The sequence below is a fragment of the Cyanistes caeruleus genome, chromosome 2 (genome assembly GCF_971803275.1).
Source record: "Cyanistes caeruleus chromosome 2, bCyaCae1.hap1.1, whole genome shotgun sequence".
Classification (NCBI taxonomy): Eukaryota; Metazoa; Chordata; class Aves; order Passeriformes; family Paridae; genus Cyanistes; species Cyanistes caeruleus.
In genome coordinates this window covers 73,281,739-73,296,727 of record NC_141702.1, presented here as the reverse complement: position 1 = coordinate 73,296,727, position 14,989 = coordinate 73,281,739, and the positions used below count along the sequence as shown (strand labels likewise).

Below are 14,989 nucleotides of genomic sequence, written 5' to 3'. Positions count from 1 at the left end.
CAGGTGCACAGCTAACTTGAAATAACTTGTTGCACTGCATGTTTCTAAGTTAAAGGACAAGTGTAGACAGGTATTGTGGCAAAATAGAGGTGCAAAGGAAAAAAGTGAAAGGTCTTTGGATTGTGTGTGTCTGCACTAGGTCTGCTTGTTCACATCTATGTGACTTTAGAAAAGCTTTCTCTTTAGTGCAAGAACAGCTGACTGTCTGTGGGAAGCTCCCAAGGAAACCTTCAAATGATGGTAACCATTTTATATATAGTTTTTACAAAGTAGTAAATTTTTCTGATGTGTTCAACAGAATATTCTATCTACAATAAAATAACTAAGTAAAGGATGAAGTGTATTTTTTCTATAATATATAAAAAATATATAACAAGGTTGTGTCAAACACAATGATCCCTTGTAAAGCAAGCAAAGTTTGCTCCATGTGTTGGGACTGAGAAAGGTATTTTTATTCTTCCTGCGATACACAGCAAATGAAAAAATGCCAGATGAACTAAACTGAAACTTTTGCAAGAGATTTATCTATACTTTTGGCAAGCAGTATACTTTTCCATGAGAGAATCTGGGTTAGAACTCCCTGCAGAGCCCCAGAATTCCTGTAAATCAATTGTACTGAATGTCACCTTAGAGATGGTGTTTACACCTTTGATGAGTTTGTGTCATTGTTATAATGATAAACTTCTACTTTGCAGCAATAAACTTCCCTCTGTTTGATATATTATTCAAGAATTTGCCAGCAGAGTTGAAGTTGGTGCATGTTTTTTTTCCCTGAAGCTCAGTGTTTTCGGAGCTGTACTGCTGGAAATAAAGCATAAAATGAGATTAGTTCCAAGTCAGGCTGGTGCTGTTAGTGAGGTTAACTCTATTTCCAGAATTTCCTGTTGACTTCAGTGCTATCTCAGGAAGATCCTGCAGCAATGTAGTGGCACCACTTCACAGGTGAAAGTTTTCCCTGTTGCACAGAGAAACTTAGATCAGAATTAAGATGACTTTTTATTTTGCTTGTGCTTCCTGGTCATTGGTCTCCCCTGGAAGCCAGAATCGTCACCAGGGCAATTCAGAACGACCTGCCCAAACAGCTACAACTCTGCACTTTCTTAAGTTCTGTGTATTTCTGTCCACTCCCAAACACTCAGTTTTGTCTTCTGTTGTACTCCTCAAGATGTGTTCATCTTTAGAAACCTCTGGTTGCTTTTGCAGTCCTGGTACAGAGTCACAGAGGTACAATCAACACATTGGCCAACATACTGTGCTAAAATGCAATGAGCCTTGTACTAATCCAGTTTTACAGCTAACAGAGTCCCAGTGAGCTGATTTAAGGTAAACTCATGCATCTTCATGCTCAATCTCTATGCCAGGTGATATTTTTTTCCCTAATTCCCCACAAGGCTGTGGGATGTAAAAGCCCATTTATCTGGAGTTGAGAGGATAAAGTCTCACTGAGCTGGTCATTGACACAGTTCCAAATTGCAGCTGGATGTGTATATCTTCAAAATTTGTTCTTCTCATTGTATGACTGTAGGCAAATTAGGCAGATTTTAACAGGTCTTAGAACCTCATGGTCTTCTCACCGGGTTGAATACCAGAATCCATCCTGAGTCTGCTGGCTTCCTTATTAATACTTCAGTTAGGAAGAGAAATAATAGTGGGAATTCTAATAAGAAACCAATAACAGTTTCAAGCCCCTTACTTTTCCCACTAGAAAGTTCCAAAAGTTTAAAAAAAAAACACAATAAAAAAAAAAAAAAAATCTTTGCAACATTACACAGTGTTTGTCATCCTTCCAAAACCTTGAAGCCTCAGAGTCCCCTCTACTCTCAGGTTTGTCACTAGAGAGACACTGCTCAACTCATGAGTTTAGCCTGCTTTTCGTCAGGGGCAATGCTGTAAAGTCAAAAGCTGTGGGCTGATTAATCAGCACAAAGGTACTAGGTCAGTCCTATCCCCTTTCATTCTTGGTATTCATTTCAAAATAATCAGTGTCCATCCTGATCTGAATGATTCCTGTCCTAGATAAATAGCAAAGCTGAATCTGTATGTGAGAGACTTTACTGGTACCAATCCCCTCAGATATATTTATTTATTGATTGAATCATTCATGTAAATGAAATTCTGGCAAACCACATAATTCTAGACTCACCCTATTAATCTGAGATTCATGTGAGCATTTTCATTACCTACACTACTACAAGGTGCACAGAGGGACCTGTAGAGAAGAATTGTCTGTGTGCAGACAAAGGAGACTTTGTACAGTGAATCCCAGACTTGCCTTTGCTGAATGCTCATGAGCAATGGCCATGTGGAAGGTTTTTCTCCCTATGGATTAGGGTGTCACCCATCACTTATTTATGCATGTTAAGGAGCTGCAAGGTTTCCCTACAACTATCTCTTGTCTGGTATTTTGATGTGAGCTCATGTATTAGCCTTTCTCCCAGTCATGACAGGAAATCATCTTTTCATCCTTTTTCAGCTGTTATTTTGCATAAATGTATAGCCCTTAAATGTCTTGAATTCTTTTTCTTTTGAAAAAAATGCTGGACGTTATGCAACAGATTTTGAAGGCATTGCAACCAGGGCACAGAGGCAGATGATCAGATGGTGTAATCCTACATACAAATTTATTGAAAATAATAAATTTAATTATAATCAATTTCTTTTATAAAGAAATTATAAAATATTTTAACAATTATAAAATTTCTTTTCTCTTCAGTCATCTCTTTTTTATTTGGAAGGAATTTAGCATCTCTGAATTAATAATTTAATGGTCATTAATATTCTGAGTATGAATGTTTTTATATTTCTTTTTATCTTGATCACCCAATTACATTTCTTCTATCAGGTTTGGACCTCCACTCTGTGTCATAATTATTCTTCTGCAGTAATATCTCAGTAAAATAAAAAAACCCAAACAAACAGAACTGGATATAATATTTTGACTTTACACAATTTCAGATGCTGAGCTAGATAAGAGATCTTCCTCATGATTTTATTTTGAGTATACTGAAGCACAGTAATGCCCAATAGGTTTAAAATGTTTCCATGGTTATATAATACAAAATAAGACTTCAAATGTGAATTTTATATTCCAATAAATTTGGTGACTGTTGATTTTAAAGCATATTAGATCATCCATGAATAGGAGGCCTTTAGAGCATCAGGCTGTTTAGGAACAAGTGGTGGACAGTTTTGGAGAACTTCTCTTTCTTCTTGGCATATTTTCATGATAATTCATCTATTGAAGATAATTTACAACCCTGTTGGTACTATACCAGAGACCTTATGTGATGGAATTTATATCACTTTTCCTTTTAGACATTTAAACCACATGTCATTCTAGAAAAACGAGGACAGAGGTCCAACAAAGGAGTGATTTATTTTCAGTTAAAATACTAGCTACATTAAAACCACATGTTATTAAGTACTGTATAACCAAACCATACTCAAAAGAATGCTTACGACACCAAAGCTTGCTTAAAATGTTTCATTCTATTTTTTTCTTTTTTTTTTTTTTCTTCCCAAAAAAACTTTGGCAGTGCACAAATTAACAGACTTTACCTGAGCTGCACAGTACATTGGCTATACTTCTCCCTTGGAGAAACAAACTTTTAAAGTGCCGTAGTACAAACTAATTCAGTTCCTTATTTTTTTTTTCTTTCTCACATTTCTGGCTTCTTGGACTTCTCAGTCCCTTTCAGGTATCATTGCATCTCTGTGAGTATCCCTCCTGAAACAGCATAGTGCAATTAATTATGCTAAGACTGAAACATAGTTTTTCAAAGTGAAACTATTTGTATTTGGGGCATATTAGGAACATGATCTCTTATGGTGCTCCTTTGAGAAGAGTAAAGTAACACAGAGAACTAGTGCACATGAATCCAAGATCAGGAGAGAAATAGGAAGGTTAGAATTAAGGGGCCCCAATTTTGTTTTCAAAATGCAGATGCTAAGGACAAGTTTTTGTCCTCATTATGCTACACTTTCACACCAGATTGCCTAGGACTTGAAGGAATTTTTTAATGCTCGTGCTGCCAAGTGAGATGTCCAAAGCTCAGTGGAGATGACAAGTGAAGGATTTACCCTGTAAAAAGGAACTTCTGCTATTCCACTGAGTTTCCAGGCTGGTTCTGTCAATGTGTGTCTGGCTCATACTGGCACAGAGAGGGTTTGTGGGGGACTGGGAATTCAGCTGGCTCACCTGTATGCAAACCTCTGTCAAGCGCTGCTGCCTCACCATTCAGATTCTGTGCAGTTTGCAACTTGCATGGACTAGAAGAACTTGCTTTTGAAGAACTGCACAAGCTTTAGTGAATCACCACAATACCTCTGTCTCACAGGTCATCACTGGACAGTTTTAGCCTTAAAATGGGATTGATCGGTTTCTGTCAAACGGTCTTTAAACCAAACAGGGATCTGAGCAGCAAATTTCTCTGCTCGTATGTTTGAAATCATTCTAATTCAGATGTTACAGTCACATCTTGAAATCATAAATACTACCTTAAGCTCACCTGATATTCTTATTTTTCCTGACATTGCTTAGCTCAAGCAGATTCTGAAATTCTGATTCTGCATCAGCAGCATGCTAAAATTTGTAGTGCAACAGGTACAACAGCTTATGTTACGTGTCTTTTTTAAGTTCTTGACTGCCTAAATGAAATAAAGTATATGTAGTAGACGATGTAGTTCATTAGACAACAGAAACTCTACCAAATTAAATCTGGCTTCTTTGCTATTTGGTGTCTTGGATGGAGACCAGTACCAAGTAACGAAGGAGATGGTGCAAGTAACCTCACAGTGGACAAAAAGGACCATGTAGTAGACTTGATGTCCCATGCTAAAATCATAAACTGTCACATTAAATTTTAGCATCATATGAATCAATCACGTGAAAAATTATTATTTAATCACCCTCCCAATAAGTCCCTGCACTGTACAGTATTTATATATATATATTTTTTTTACCATCCTGGCTGGGACATCTGTAGTCACAGCTGAAGTTGCTGCCTAACTTCATTGATTTAGAAATACAAAGCAGCTATGTTCCTGCTGCCTCCTTTGCCTTTCCTGAAGCTCTAGAAAGCTGTTGCTGCCACCAGCTCTGAAAAAATATTGTGGGGTGTAGTGTGGCAGCTATTGCTGTGTTAAATTAAGAGGAAAAGCCCTATTTGGGCTTCTACTCCTTGGTGGCATTTGGAACAGAAATGTTGTCTGTTCAAGCATCTCTCCATTTCATTTCCAGTTATGAATTATTGTCCAGAAATTATTGTCGTGTATTGGTTCTCTTCTCTAAAAATAACACAAGTTGATCGTACATTTTCACTTATTAAAATTTTGATTCTCTTTGCATGAATCTCAGAGTTGTCTTTTTTGTAATATGGATGATCACCTATCTTTTCTTCGTATTGCATCATCCAACTGACTTATCTTTTTCCTTTCTCTAGATGTTTCCAGATGTGTGGCTGAGAGGAAGTACACCCAAGAGCAAGCTCGCAAAGAATTCCAGCAAGTGTTTATCCCAGAATGCAATGACGACGGCACATATAGTCAGGTTGAAAATTTTTCATTCAGTGTCTTGAGTGACTGGAAAGTCAGAGTGTGTGTGTTTGAAAAGGGTGAGGAAGAGACAAATGTAATGAAGGGAAATGTAATTTCAAAATTCAATGTAATTTGTGCCGGCACGTCAAAAAAAAAAAAAAAAAGGAAGGAAAATCTGTGTTATGTGCTGAGTCCTTGTTCTCTTTTTCACAGTTGGCCAGCAAAAGAGCCAAACATTACCACTGTTCGTGTAATACACTCCCTGTTCTTCTAGGATGAGGCAGCTGAGTCATTCTTGTAGCCCCCTGAATACTTATCAGATGGTAAAATGCTTGGAATTTGTGATCTGTTCCTCATTTGTACCAGAAATCTTGTGACTGGAATCCATATCTTAAGTGCTAAATCATGAATCATACAGAATATTTTGTTATTCTCTGCTGAGTTTCTTCACAAGCATATGGTCTGAGACTAATTTTCTTAGCTCATGGAATCCAGAAGGAGCACAACAGGAGCACAATTAGGAGCTTATTCTGCAGTATATATTCCAGTCATGATCACCTTCTGTCCCCTCTCTACTGCATTTTGGTCGTGGAGCTGTGCAGAAGATAATTTTTCTCTTTTTAAGCATGATGAGGCAAGTGATATTGGCCCTTAGAAAATATAATGCAATTGATTTCTAAGAGGAATTCCAAGAGTTTCCTTTCTGACAGCCTGGGATATGAATAATGCTGGCAGAAGCACTCTGTCCTGCTCCTTCAGTGGGTGGAACAATATGTTCTCTGTGTGGGAAAAAACTCAGGATTGCTTGTTTCAGGAACAGTTCATGTGTCCCTTAAGGAACTTCCTTGTGAGGTTTTTATAACACCTGCACCCCACTTGTCTAAGGGTGTAAACAAGCACATATTTCAATAGCTTTCTCTTCCATTTGATTCTGAAGCACCTACCACACTTAGCGTGAAATATGCTTTATGCTAAAAAAACATATCTAGGACTCAGATGGGCCCACCGTGGTTTATTGTTCTAGGTTTTGTCAGTATAGTTTGCTGGACAAATTTCTGTACTGAGGTGCCATGAATGCTGTGGGATAACAGGCATATGTCTGACAAGCTGCACATGGTTCTTGTTGTTTCTGACAGGTTCAGTGCCACAGTTACACTGGATACTGCTGGTGTGTCACTCCCAATGGCCGTCCTATCAGCGGTACTGCTGTGGCCCACAAAACTCCCCGCTGCCCAGGTAAATCTTATTAGTCTGGCCAGGTTATGACAGCAGAGCTCATCTGGGGCATCTGATTAGACTTAAGCAAAAGAAGTTTTCACTGGAAGAATGGGTCAGCCCAGAAACAGGAGGTGGTGGAAGTTGTGGTTGCCTCATCCTTGGGGTTTGGTAAAATTCAGGTGGATGAGGCTCTGAGAAAGTTGGTCTAGCTTTTCATGTAGCAGTGCATGAAGTCTGAGGTCACTGCCACCTTAAGCCTTCCCATGGTTCTGGGATCCATCTACTTTATTTGTACATTAATCTAGCTATCCAAGGTTTTCTGCAATGGTCAGTTTTACCATATTTGTGTCCATATATTAAACCAGGTGGCTGAATTGATGATATAGCACAGTACATTATAAACTCTCTTGTACAAAAGCTCCTTGCAAAAACATTTCAGAGGGATTTTTGTTTTTTGATGATTCAGATATTTAGAGTACAGGAGAAAACATAGTGGGAATGCCCATTTGTAACATAGCCCAATGAAAGAACTTCCACAGCAAACTCCATGAATGACCAAATCTAGAGGAGAAATAAAAATATTAAAGCATTAAAATAAGAAAATAAAAATAAGAATAAAACATTAAGAGCAAAATGAAAACAATTGCCTGCAGAACTTAATTGGCAAAGCAAATTCACGACCTTGCATGCTATCTTTTGTCTTTCATCGGGAAAATTAACAGGTTCTGTTTTTCAGGGGTTTTCTGAACCTATTTAATTAATACTGATGATAAATATAAATCCCAAGTGTATGAATGGTTGTCAGAATTGCTGTTTATGTCCCTTGTGGTTGAGAGAATTGTACAGTAATAGCTCTACAAATATTTGCACACTTTATCTATTGTACAACTATTTGCACTGCAGCACCATTCTCTGTCAGAATGTGGAAGAAACAGCTTTAAGAAGCCAATCCTGTAGTGTGAAGTAAGCTGATAAAGAAAACAGATCAGAGAATTTACCTGTCCTGATCTACTTCAATCATTCAAGCACAACACTGATGTTTTTAACAAATAGATGGAGGAAGGAAGAGACCACTGTGGAAGTTTCAAAGTTCATATAAATTAATTTTTATTTTTAAGGTCTTTCTAGTTAAAATGACTTGCAGAATCTTTCCACATCTTACCTGTAGATGAATTTTATTCAGAAATAATACTCTTCAGAATATTCCTTTTAATCCAGTCTGAAAAGTCACTGTGAAACAAGGCTCAATTGTGAAAAATAATATAAAATATTCAGAAACATTAAAATAGAGGAAAATGTGATTTCTTTTTCATTTTAGTGTCATTATAATTTATGACTGATCTGCATCTTCAGAAGACACACAGATGTGTCTTCTTTAGTTGTGGATGTGCCATCCCTGGAAATGTTCAAGGCCAGGTTGGACTGGGGTCTGAGCAACCTGGTCTAGTGGAAGGTGTCCCCACCCATGGCAGGGGGTTTGGAATGAGATGAACTTTAAAATCTCTTGCAAACCATTCTGTGATGCTATGGCTAGGACAGCACTTTCATGCTTCTGTGTAATTTTGAGTAGAGATGTTTTTACATGTCCATAGCTAGGGCTTCTCTGAGAGTGCACCTTTGTTTCTTTCTCTGCAAAATCCATTTTTAGCTTCCTCCCTAACAGTCCTTTCACTGACATCAGTGAAAAGAGGGTTATGCTGATGCTGAAGGTTCAATAAATAATTGTTTTCCAGGTGTCTTATAACATATGGCACTATTTTGGCTCAAAATGTTGTTGAATTACTAGCTCTATTTTCACTTTTTGTATTTGCATTGGTATTACTGATGAGCAACTGCAGTGTAGCTCACAGGTAATTAATCAATTAATATGAGAATTATTCTATATCTCTACAGGAACCTAACCCTAGTTCCTCTCAAAGGCATATTCATGTGGCTAGCAGATAAACTGCCAGACTGCTTCAGCTCATTTTTGCAGGGGAGGGAAGGGAAATTATTTTTACAGAAATGCTGAGGTGAAGGTCATAATAGCACTCAAATTGAATTTTGTAGCTCAGAGATAAATAAACTGCTCCAGGGCACAGGTGAGTATTCAGAGTCTGATTTTGATCCATGGAAAGACTGTGGGTAATTTTTCAGTTGTTATGAGACCCTGTGGGATTATCTCTGCACATTTAGTCCCCTGGTTGTATCAGTGTTCTCATATTTTACTGTTCATAACTTCTCCTTTGTCCCTCAGGAAAGAAGTCCAGCTACAGCAGAGTTTGGAAGTAAGACTTGAAATGCTAGGGGAATTTTGCAGAGGTATTGGCTAAGAACTCAGTTTTGAGAGATCTGGAGAAACCTTCTCATTCAGCAGAGAAGACAGATACAGATTTTCTCAGAAAGTTACGGGGTATAATAAGGAAAAACTTAGTTTGTATATTGCAAAATGAAAGTCTGATGCACAAACGCACCTTTCTCCCATTTCCAAGTATATATTCAAAAATTGCCATCTGTTTAGGATAACAGAGTTGGGTTTTTATATCCTCGCAAGAGTGTTGATCTTTTCCAGATCACTGTTGATTCCCTTTAGTACTTTTTTATTTAGTATAACTATGCATAGGAGTTATAACCAAAACTTTAGTGGGTGAACTGAAGTTGTGTAGATATATTCCTGTTTCAACTAGTATTACAGAGATGACATTTCTGCCAATATTGTTGTCCCTTGTTAGTCCAGTACACCGTGTCTTGCTAGCCTTGATGCAGGAATTGCCTTGCTGTTTTTGATCTGCAGGCAGATCTCCTGCAGTGGTGGCATCCTGACACTGGCATGTTTCTGAATTTTCACTGCTTCTATGTATTCTGCAGGCTATTGATATTCATAGACATTTATAAAAATTTCTATGTTTGCCTGTACCATACCTTTTTCTCCCAAGATCACTCTTGCCTCCTCTTTCTTTTAGAGGAAAATTTTTACAGTTAAGATATTTTTCTAATTATTTTCTTATAGGTAATGTGCTACCACAGAATGTATGAAAATTTCTTGCTTTAATGAAAATATTCAGTTAATTTTCTGTTCTAGGTTAGTTCTTCAGCAACTTCAGATAAGGTTAAAATATATGTCTAATCAACTGTGCTGTTCTGAAGTTATGGGATAATTCCTTGCCTTTCATTTTGCCCCAGTGGAACTACCTTTGGTGACTGCCCAGAAATAAGGAAGAAGATCATGGGAGTCTGGAAGAACTTGAATTTTAATAGAGGAAATACAGAACAGAATTAAAGATGGGCAGTTAGGAGTTTGGTTTAGCAATTCCAACCCCTATCCATGCTTCCCATTTGCTGTGTGATACTGGATATGCAAAACAACCTCTACGTTTCCCTAACTGTTAAGGTTGGCTAGTTGAATAACATGGTGTTTCCTAAAGTTATCTCAGGTCCAAAAATTGTCCCATATATATTTTTTTACATATCAACAGCAGCTGCTGGAGCCATTTTTTGCTCACTGAGTTGTTCTTGCTCTTTTTTAAGTTGCCTTTTGTGCGAGAGACATAAGATCTGGAAGGATGAAGGTCATAAGCAGCATTAAAAAATGCTATTTTATGTAAACCTTTGCTTTAATTACTGTATCTTTACCTGAAAGAGGGTCTTCTTCCATTCTTTTTAGTTTTTCCCACATCAACATTTAGTACTGCTAAGGCACACATGATAAATCTCAAAATGCTGTTCCACTCCATGAAAATAGTCTTCACTGTTGCAGGAGCAATGGTGAGAGGGACAGTAAATCAAACACATTCCCATGACAGTATTAAAAATAAAGCTCCTTAAAGATGATTAATGTCTCCCAGTTCTTTCACTAAAGAACACCAGACATAAAAAAAAAAAAAAAAGACATTTTTACAACTCTCTGTCTCTGTTATCAGTGCTGCAGGGAACTACAGAAATTCCATAGGCAGGGAGTCCTGAGAAATGGGGCAGAAGTTGAGAAGAAGGTGTTATATTATCATTGGAAAATACAGTCTTTGCCTATTGTAGGGGGTTTATGCCATATCAAGTATGCTGGGCTCCTGCCAGTGAGATTGCAGAAGTATGGAGACATGTTTTATTCTCCTGGGAGGTAGTTTTGCTACCTTTTGATTAAGATGGTATAATCATCTTTTATGGCCAAAATACAAGTTAATACCTTTAGAAACTCAGAACTCTTCCAGTATAATACTGTGATCAGATAATATGGTGGAAAAAATACATTTGGGAAGGCAATGAACTTTTAAAATTGACATTAATTTTTTTGTTACCTGGAGAAAAAAATCCATCCTTGAATCACCCAGATATTTTGTCCTCACATGTAGTGGTACTTTGCCTACACATACACAGTCAGACACAGCCATAGGTGAGATAGGAATAGCAGGGGGAATTTACCTTTCCTGATATCTGCATTCAGTGATTATATATCAAGTATTCTTTAGTAGAAGATCAGAAATAATTATCTAAACTAGATAATAATAGGCTTTCACCTTTTTTTTTTATAGCCAAGTCCCATATGATCAGAATTATAGAAAATGGATATGCTAAAATCACAAACCACAAAACTCACATCATGTTCCCTGGAAGACTTATTGTGCCCCAGATGCTGTTAGAGTGAAATTGGATGGAATTGTGGGGTTTGCAATAAACTAAGGCATGAATATGTATGTCTTTATAAAAAAATAAATTATCAGAATCATAAATAGATAGATGTCTAAGCAAGCATACAATCTTGAATGGTGCTAAATTCTTCCTCTTAAAGTAATGCTGCTGAATGTAATATCCCTCCTCGTCCTCTGTCATTCCATAAAGGATATTTATTTATGTGGTAATTTGGTTGCTTACAGTGTACAGAAAACTTCAAATCCAATTGCATTGTCTAACTTTTAGAGAAGTTATAAGTTGGTTTTCTTTCCTGCCTAGCTGAAAATGTGGAGATTCATCTCGATGAATATTGAAGGCACAGTTTCTTAAAAACTTGCAAATGCAACTTCCTATCACCACTTAAGCTAGAAGTGCTTCTACCTTAAATATATTCAGAAAATGGTAGAAAAAAGAAACAAACTCAATAACTCCTTACCTTGAATTTGGAGAGAACAAGAAAAGTTTATACTGCATAAATTGAAAAATTCAGGTGGAACTATATGAAGGGCACAGGTTTTCTTTTATAGGAAATTCTGTAAATATTTTTGTTGACTTCCTAAGACTATTAAAAAAAATCATGTTTGACTAGTAAACCTAATTTTTATAGAATCAATCTAATTTCTTACTGAAATTAGATTCAATATGATAAAGTTAGTTTTTAGTACTAGTATAGCATTAATAGTTAATGCCATTTTCTTCCTCCATCCATTAATTTTCCATGAAAATATAGGGTAAAAAAAATCAAATTCAGTTCTCCCAGACTTTAGTCATTCTCACCGTTTCTCATATAGATGAAGTAATGTGAATGCATCTGGAAAGATTTTTCTGTTTTTAGTTTAAGATGTGGGATGTTATAGAAATTTCACCAATGTGTTAAATATGTATAAACTGAATTCAATTTATACTAATAGTTTGAATGTACACAGAGAGACAACACTGGTGCCAAACTGGAGCAGAGTGGGTATCAGTAGCAGTTCGCCATACACATTCCCCCTGCTGAGACATCATTTCTACTCACAAATGAAAAGCCTGTTTAAAGTCCTTGTGTGACTGAGAGTGGGGTCTAAAGTATCTGGATTTGCAAGAAAATTATAATTACAAGCCTGGGTACCAAAATGAAATTCAGAAACTACAGAGTTAATAGTAGCTGGATGAAATTTGAGGAAAGATTGGGTCACTGGTATTTAGTGCAATTAGAAAAACCTGTAATTTTGTATGTAGTACTTCCGAACACTGGAACATCTTATTTGAGTTCAAGCTGGGCCTTTTTATCAGATGCAAGCCAAGCACCAAAATCTCAGATCTTCTGGCTTCAGCATAAATGCAAAATCTGCCTCCTCTTCAGAGTGAAAAACATGGATTAATATTAGAGCCCATTTAGTGCAAGCTATCCCAAACACCCTTGTATATAATTCCTATCATGACAGTGATTTTATTTTTCCTGCCTCAATTAATACTGATGCATCACTAAGTTTATTGAATTTCTGGTGATTCAAGTATAATACAATGAAAACACACTAAAATACACTATCACCATAAAAGGAAGCAAGTCTAAACAAGAATATTTTCGTATGGATATATAAAGCTGTATAAAGAGCTGAATCCATCAGAAGGTTACTAGCTTGGCTGCCTTGCCATGTGTTCTTTTATGGAGGCTTTAAAATCAGCGAGGCTGATTTGTAATGTTAGGCATCTTTCCTCTGGCAGACTCCTTGTCTAAACTTCCTGCTGAAGTAACCATCATGGTAAGCAAGGCCTGTGATTTAGTGGGTTCTCTTATTTAAATTGTCCTTTTAGAAACAAGTATTGCGCTGCAAGGTTTGGGTTTTCTTTAGTTTTTGTTTTGTTTTTTTTTTTTTAAACACAGTGATTGTAGTTATTCCAGGCAGACTAAATGAAGAAAATTAAGGCAGTTAAATTATTTCACACACATGCAAGCATCTGCCAGATGTGTCAGATGAGGGTTTTTTTTTTTGTATTTTTTCTTTAATTATAACAGGTGTGTGTAAGAAGAGACTGTGTTGTAAGAATGGGAAGACTTCATGTTTTTAAAATTTGATCACTTCAAGTGTCTCTTCAGAGAGAAAAATACCACTTTTAAAAATGCTTTTTAATGCAGTAGAGACAGAAAAATTGTTAAAAAGCATCTACTAATTAGAATCCTAAAAATGGATGTAATGGCACATAAGCAAGAAACAAGGAAGGATTTCTATTTTAAACCCTAAGGAAAAGTGTCTCCTTGAAAAACTACTAAGGTAATTAGTGGATTCTCCATTACTTGATGTCTTGAAAGCAAGGCTGGATTCTGGGCTGGGCTGGAGTCTAGGCTGGTAGCATAAGCTGTTAAAACCCATCTCCTGTAATCTTCTTGACTCCCCTCTCCCCTCTACTGTCTCTTCTCCCAGGGGCACAGCTCTGGGTTGTGAGCACAGCTCAGGCTCAGAACAAGGCTGTGTCCCACCCACCCCCAGCTCACAAACACTTTGCCACACCAGCACAGGGTTTAAACAAGGCTTTGTGTGAAGCCTTTAAAGCAGAAAGGAACAGTTTTAATCTGAGCCAGACCTGGCCTAGAGGCTGAAAAAGCCCCTCAGAGCATCTGAGGTGTGAGAGCAGGGCTGAGCAGAGGAAGGGAGCTGCCCTGTACCAGGGACAGCAATTAGGGGTTCTGGGGTGATGCTCCTTCCTGCAGGACCTGTCCTTGCTGGGGCAGTGGGGAAGGGAAAGGGTCATCCTGCAGCACATGAGCATGTTCTTGGACTTGTGTCTATGTAGTGTTTAATGTTACCTCTATCTCAGGTCTTGTGTTGGCCAAGAAGTGGAATTTGGCAGTGCACGGATTGTGCACAAATGCAGAGGTCAGGCAAAGCTAAAACCTTTGGTTTGCAAAGGAAGAATTTGCTGATACTTATTGCTGAAATATACAAAAATGAATCATTAAAGCTGAACAGTGTTTCTTAGATAGCATATTAGAAATGAAAATAATATTTTTCTGGTTAATTCCTTTTTCCAATTGCAGGTTCAGTGAGTGAGAAGCTGCCACAACGAGAAGGTGCAGGCAAAACAGGTAAATATCTTAGTTGGCCTTTAAATAGAAGCTGAAATAGCTGTGGGAGACACTACTGTGGCTTTCCATATATTTAAATTATCAATATAAATTTGTGATGTATTATAGCTGCATATGTAATATGTATGCATGCATAATGTTTTTAATTTTGTTTGCATTGTAGATATTTAACAAACTTACAAACATATATATATATAAGTATGCATGTATTTATATACACACACACACATATCTAAGTATGCATGTATTTATATATATATATATGCATAGACACTATATTTTTCTAGTCTTGGTCCTATAGATTTTACAATTCAATGCTTTGAATTTTGAAAGACAACTTTCCTTCCCAAATATTTTTTCGTGGAAATATTTTCCCATACTTTTTTCCTGTTCTGGAGGACAGATTATTCTGTCTCTTTGATAAAAATAGCATTCTGCAGCCCCAAAATCTTGGGAACTGGATTTCTCACTTTATTTCCATAGCAATCAGTGCTTGAGTCATCTTGGACCCATCACTTTGCTTTT

At 37.0% G+C, this 14,989-nt stretch overlaps 1 protein-coding gene across 2 annotated transcripts in view; it reads left to right on the top strand.

Moving 5' to 3' along the window:
• Nucleotides 1-14,989, top strand: part of SMOC2 (SPARC related modular calcium binding 2) — a 140,249-nt gene that overhangs the window by 51,614 nt on the left and 73,646 nt on the right. For both annotated transcript variants that reach the window (XM_086877879.1, XM_086877878.1), the window contains exons 3-5: nucleotides 5,442-5,548; nucleotides 6,672-6,771; nucleotides 14,417-14,464. In XM_086877879.1, coding sequence (XP_086734005.1) covers nucleotides 5,442-5,548; nucleotides 6,672-6,771; nucleotides 14,417-14,464 — 255 coding nt within the window. The remainder of the gene's footprint in view (nucleotides 1-5,441; nucleotides 5,549-6,671; nucleotides 6,772-14,416; nucleotides 14,465-14,989) is intronic.